Source organism: Pyrus communis, chromosome 12 (assembly GCF_041283825.1).
Source record: "Pyrus communis isolate YQ-2024b chromosome 12, ASM4128382v1, whole genome shotgun sequence".
Lineage (NCBI taxonomy): Eukaryota > Viridiplantae > Streptophyta > Magnoliopsida > Rosales > Rosaceae > Pyrus > Pyrus communis.
The window spans coordinates 589,937-595,913 of NC_142576.1; the positions used below are offsets into that span (position 1 = coordinate 589,937).

The following is a 5,977-nucleotide window of genomic DNA, read 5'->3' on the forward strand; positions in this document are numbered from 1 at the left end:
TAATGAATTTTTAGTTGAATGACCATAACTATACGTTTTGATGAGTTGAGAGACCAGTGATAATGAATTTTTAATTAAGGGACCATTGCTCCAATTGAATTAAAATTAAGAGACTATAGTTACAATTTATTTTACTTTACAAGTAGAAGAATTTAAACTAGAATGCATAGTACGGAACACATCCGCTCTACACACTTTAGCTACCGTCTCGTTTGCAACAAACCATTTAGTTTGTGTTTGTTTCATAAATAAGACAATTGATTATTTAAACTACACATTAATCATGTTAACAAAATAAACAAAAAATAACCAAAATAAAAGTTGTGGGAAATATAGTAAATTATATACAAAATAATTTTATTTGTTTTCAAAGTCTCACAGCCAGATACCTTATAAATTGCCTCAATTTTCTCTTCAACGTTTTTTTTCTCAAATAAACGTTTTAGTTACAAAATAATATCTAGAAATCGTTGCAAAAAAATATGAACATTCGCAACAAAAAATCATTCGAAACGTTTTAGCGATAAATTTATATTTTCTCTCTTTATAATTTATATTTTAAAATTTTAATTACATACTTTACATGTGTACAATTGATGTTGATCTTTATGACAAGAATACTTTTGAGATTATTACATACAAACCAAATTGCAATGGTCCTTGTCCGTCATGCTCATGCATGCGTTTTGGGTCGGGTCGGGTGGGTGAGAAGATGCCGAATCCCCAACAGCCAAAAGGTACTCCCCCACGAACTTGCTGCGCTAGAAAACGGCCACATTTGTCCCCTGCATTATCATCATCATCTTCTTCTTCCTCCTCCCTCCCTCTCTTCCTCAACCGCCAATCCCCGACGGCTGAGGGCCACCGCCAATGGCGGCCGCCGCCACTATTCCTCTTCTGCAGTTCGTCCCCGCCAAAACCTTCCAGGCCAAGCACCACTCCAACAGGCTCCGACCCACCAAACAGAGAGGTCCATTTCTCCAAAGTTTCGATCTTTGAGCTTCTTTGAACTTCTTCGAGCTCGTTTTTGCTTAATTCCTACTTTTTTGTTGATAGTTTTGGTGGGTTTTGTTTTGCAGGAAGTTTTGGTTTGTCTATGATTACATGCGCGTCTTCTAATGGAAGAGAGCCTGATTCTGCCGACGGCGGCGTCAAAAGCGTGGAGCGGTTGCTGGAAGAGAAGCGGCGCGCCGAGCTCTCTGCTCGGATTTCTTCAGGAGAGTTCACTGTGGAGAAATCTGGGTAATGTGATTATTCTGTTTTGGGAGTTTCTGCTGCATTTGATCAAATTCACTTAATAATTTGTTTAATGAATTCTAATTATACTTAATTATAGCAAAGCTAGGTGTATAAGTTCAATTTTACTTTGATGTTAAGTATTTGGTGACTAAAAGTCGAAAACCTTTTTTTTTTTGTTTTTTGCTGTTCTTAATTGTCTGAAGAAAGTCTATTACTTTTTTTTTTATGGACTTGTGGAGGTAAATTCTTATCTGGGGAAGCTTTATTTTTGTGTTATTATACATCCACATTTGCGTTTATGCATTTCTAACTCTGAGTCTCTTGAATGTGGTAATTAGTTTTCCATCTCAATTGAAGAGTGGTTTGTCGAAGGTTGGTGTTCCTACTGGGGTACTAGATTTCTTGTTCAGCTGGGCTGATGCACCTGAAAACTATCCAAAAATTCCAGAGGCAAAGGGAGCGATCAGTGCCATTCAAAGTGAGGCCTTTTTCGTCCCGCTGTTTGAGCTTTACCTCACATATGGTGGAATTTACAGGCTGACATTTGGACCAAAGGTTTTTTCATCTCTAATATCCATCTCATTGATTAATAGTACTCTCTCTCAAGCTTAGGGGATTGTTTTGACGGAAAGGGCGTCGTTCTGAATGAATTATTTGTTGGTTCTTGCTGCAGTCCTTTTTGATAGTTTCTGATCCCGCGATTGCCAAACATATATTAAGAGAAAATTCAAGGGCTTATTCAAAGGTAAACCAAATTGATAATGTCTTTTCCTGTCCTCTCTCTCTGCCTCTTCCTTTCTTAAGTGATAAATACTTTGTGCACAGGGAATCTTGGCTGAAATTCTAGAATTTGTTATGGGGACTGGACTCATTCCCGCAGACGGTGAAATATGGCGCGTTCGACGACGTGCTATAGTTCCCGCATTGCATCAGAAGGTATTTCGTACTTTTCCTTCTCGTTTCAGTTGCGATTCCTTTTTTAATCTTGTGGAAAAATGTCTCTGTTTCCATACATTCAATGTTTCCAATGGCAAAAGCATTGGGCAAGGCATCCCTAGGTTCAAAAGTTTGAAGAGCGTATTGATTTTGTTCATATATTAAGAAAATGTTCTTTCTTTATAACAAAAAACACTTGATTATTTAGAAAACTGCGGATAGAAATTTTATGAGCTGTTTGCCTTATTAAAAGCCTGTTCATTTTCTCATGCAATTTGGACTACCTCACTGTAAATGTAAACTTGAACTGGCCGTAGGAACTATTTTTACCTTTATTTTCGTTGGTCAATTTTTGTTGTTGATTTCTATTTTTTTATTTTGAACCTGTAGTATGTAACAGCTATGATTAATCTCTTCGGAGAAGCTACAGACAGGCTTTGCCGTAAGCTAGATGCTGCTGCATCTGATGGGGAAGATGTAGAGATGGAGTCGCTTTTCTCCCGTTTGACACTGGACATCATTGGCAAGGCACTTTTTAATTATGATTTTGATTCGTTAACAAATGACACCGGGATCGTCGAGGTATTCCTTTCGATTCCTTCTCGCTTAGTTCCAGTTATATGAGGTTCATTCCTGTTTAGCTTCCACTTATCTTCACTGTTCTTTTGATCACATATCGGTGTCATTCTATTTTGGCTAGAGCAGGCTGTGTACACTGTCTTGAGAGAAGCAGAAGATCGTAGTGTTGCACCAATACCATTATGGGAGATCCCATTATGGAAAGACATTTCACCACGACAAAGAAAAGTCGCAGCAGCCCTCAAATTAATTAATACTACACTGGATGATTTGATAGCAATTTGCAAGGTAAAGCCATCATTTGTTTGGCACGACATGTTTCTGATCACACTCACGCATATGTATTTTCTTTCAAATTCATACATGGCTGGGCATTGCTTTAATTTTTATTTTTCATTTGTCATCTGCAGAGAATGGTAGACGAAGAAGAGCTACAGTTTCATGAGGAGTACATGAATGAACAAGATCCTAGTATTCTCCATTTCCTTTTGGCATCTGGTGATGATGTATGTAACTACAAACTATCGGTCATGCTTGTCACTAGCTCAAATGGTTGAACTTATTGCTCCACTGTTTGTAGGTCTCTAGCAAGCAACTCCGTGATGACTTGATGACAATGCTAATAGCTGGGCATGAAACATCGGCTGCAGTCTTAACGTGGACCTTTTATCTTCTTTCCATGGTAACAAGTTTGAGGCTTAGTAATGGAATCATGGAACTAATTTCTCACTTTTATTTTCTTTAGTACATAGTAATACAGATTTTTACATGAACTGGATAAATATAACGACTTGTAAACCTTGGGTGCTTGCTAAGTTTATGTGTGTGGTGAATAATGACTACAAATAATCATGCTTGAATCGAAAATCTATTTCTCATGATTTGGTGGTTTTTGGCTGACTGTAGGAGCCTGGGGTCATGGCCAAGCTCCAAGAGGAGGTATGTTGAAGTTTTAATTTTAATGCATCCATATTTTTACCAGAAGAATCAATAGGTGTCGTGAATACTTTAGTCTATATCATACGTTCTTTTTAATTATAACACTTTGTGTTCTTAGGCTGATTCCGTTCTGGGAGATAGATTTCCAACCATTGATGATATGAAGAAACTCAAGTATGCAACTCGAGTGATTAACGAAGTAAGCAGATCAGCTTTTATCAGAATGATTAGAAGGTTAATCTTCTATATTAATCGTCAATACGATTGTTTTTTTGGTTTAACCTTCCTTCTTCCTTTGTAGTCCTTGAGGCTTTACCCACAACCACCTGTGTTAATTCGTCGTTCACTGGAGGATGACAAGCTTGGAGACTACCCTATTAAAAGGTTAATTTGTCGTTCATCTGTATCGATATATGTGGTTAACATTATCTTCCTCATTCTTTGAATATTACTATGCAACAAACTAATTCCTTTATTATATTTTCATATACAGGAATGAGGATATATTTATTTGCATTTGGAATCTGCATCGCAGTCCAAAACAATGGGACGACGCAGATAAGTTTAACCCTGAAAGATGGCCATTAGATGGACCCAATCCAAATGAAACAAACCAAAATTTTCGGTATTTCATCTCTCTGCCTATTTAATGAATCGGATTTTTGTCACAATATATTGTTCTTTGTTAGTAATTATTGTATTCTGGAGTTACAACTGGTTTGTTACGCTATCTTCGTTGAGATTGGATTCAGGGTTGGATTTGTCCTGGAGGTTTTGTGTTAAGGATCCATGCCTTTTTACAAATAAATGACTGGTAGTTATGGTTTCAGTTACTTGCCCTTTGGCGGAGGACCACGGAAATGCTTAGGTGACATGTTTGCAACGTTCGAGGTAATATAAACATTTGAACTTGTTGAATAAATCACTGAAATTTTTGTGTGCTTCTTCTCACGACGATCCTTTACAAGTATTCAGAGCTTCTCCTTTACCCAAAATAGGAAAGTGTTTTGAAACTTTCACTTTGCTGATTGACAGACTGTTGTAGCACTTTCAATGCTTGTTCGAAGATTTAACTTTCAAATGGCACTCGGCGCTCCTGAGGTAAGTATCCCTTTGTTGTTTCCTGCGTGTATTATATCTAGCCTAAGAGTAGCTTTTTGAAGTGTGGTGCTTAAACTCGGTATTTGCTGGTGCAATTGGGAAGAACGACAATAAGTTTTATGATTCTGTCTAATGAATGGTTCTCGGAGCAGGTCAAGATGACAACGGGAGCCACCATTCACACGACGGAAGGGTTGAAGATGACAGTCACTAGGAGGATAAAACCTCCGATTGTTCCCACATTGGAGATGCCTGTATTTGAAGTGGATACGCCCGTCGGTGTCCCAAAAGGGGATTCTTTAGTTAGTCAGAAAGGTGAGGTTTCTTCTGCTCATCCTTGATCCTTGATTATCGCAGTCGAGCTACATGATTCTAAATGGCTGAGATTTATGTTATGATGTGTTTGATGTGCTTCGGTTAAATCTTCTGTTCGACGACGTCAGGTTTGTAGTAGATAATGCTGTAAATTAAGAGGGGGACTATATATCGTAAGATGCAATTAAGCATAGGGCGGTTGTGCTTAATTAGGTAATTTATCTCTACCAAATTGTGGAAGAGTTTCTGTTTAAACACCATTTCCGATCTAAGTTCAGCTCATCACATTTTTATCCACACCTCATTAAAAACTCTAAAACCCAACTCTTTTTAAGAAAAGAGTGACGTTTTTAGTTTCGGAGTTGTTCTGGTGGAGCTGCTTATGGGTCAGCAGGTCATTTGTAGCAAGGCCGGAGCATGAAAGAAATCTCGTAATGTATTTTGTTTTGGGAAACTTTTTGGAGATGTCATATGTACTTGAACATTTTTTCAAATTTTTTATATGAATACAAATTTTAAGCGATTGTCTTACTAACCTTCTGAAATTATGAATTCATCATCTCACCCTAACTTTTAAGTATGTCATTTAAAATAAATCACTACTTTGCACAAGACTTGTGATCAGAGAGTTATTTCGAAGATTTCAACATCTCACTCTCCTCCTAATAAGTTGCCTTGGACAAGAAAAATTCTAGGCTCTCAAAAAATAAAAAAAGGGGTTGATATAATATATGAGAATCTAAGGGCTTGGCGTTCGGAAACGAGTAACGACGTGCACTCGCTTTTATGTGTTTCAAAGTGAATATGACTCAAACATATAGTCATTGGGACCCTCTATGGTAAAGTCTGATGATATTCTTTATGTTAA

The 5,977-nt window shown here is 37.4% G+C and overlaps 1 protein-coding gene across 2 annotated transcripts; it reads left to right on the forward strand.

Annotated features, from left to right (window-relative positions):
- Positions 1-752: 752 nt before the first annotated feature.
- LOC137746186 (protein LUTEIN DEFICIENT 5, chloroplastic) lies at positions 753-5,630 on the forward strand. 2 transcript variants are annotated; one of them, XM_068486261.2, is made up of 17 exons: positions 753-970; positions 1,080-1,242; positions 1,578-1,794; positions 1,913-1,984; positions 2,065-2,175; positions 2,566-2,757; positions 2,881-3,042; positions 3,165-3,260; positions 3,335-3,436; positions 3,661-3,693; positions 3,812-3,892; positions 3,995-4,077; positions 4,187-4,318; positions 4,524-4,584; positions 4,729-4,794; positions 4,947-5,109; positions 5,238-5,630. In XM_068486261.2, the coding sequence occupies exons 1-17, from the start codon at positions 871-873 to the stop codon at positions 5,243-5,245; spliced, it is 1,842 nt and encodes a 613-aa protein (XP_068342362.2). In that variant the 5' UTR covers positions 753-870; the 3' UTR covers positions 5,246-5,630. The 2 variants fall into 2 exon arrangements, with proteins under 2 accessions (XP_068342362.2, XP_068342361.2); XM_068486260.2 differs by lacking the exon at positions 5,238-5,630 and having other exon boundaries at positions 4,947-5,229.
- The last annotated feature ends 347 nt before the right edge of the window (positions 5,631-5,977 follow it).

Bases quoted from the DNA above. Each gene is read 5' to 3' on its own strand.
- LOC137746186 (XM_068486260.2), top strand. From the start codon at position 871: ATGGCGGCCGCCGCCACTATTCCTCTTCTGCAGTTCGTCCCCGCCAAA. The intron at 1,243-1,577 runs GTAATGTGATTA...TGTGGTAATTAG, and splicing joins TTCACTGTGGAGAAATCTGG to TTTTCCATCTCAATTGAAGA. The intron at 3,043-3,164 runs GTAAAGCCATCA...TGTCATCTGCAG, and splicing joins ATTTGATAGCAATTTGCAAG to AGAATGGTAGACGAAGAAGA.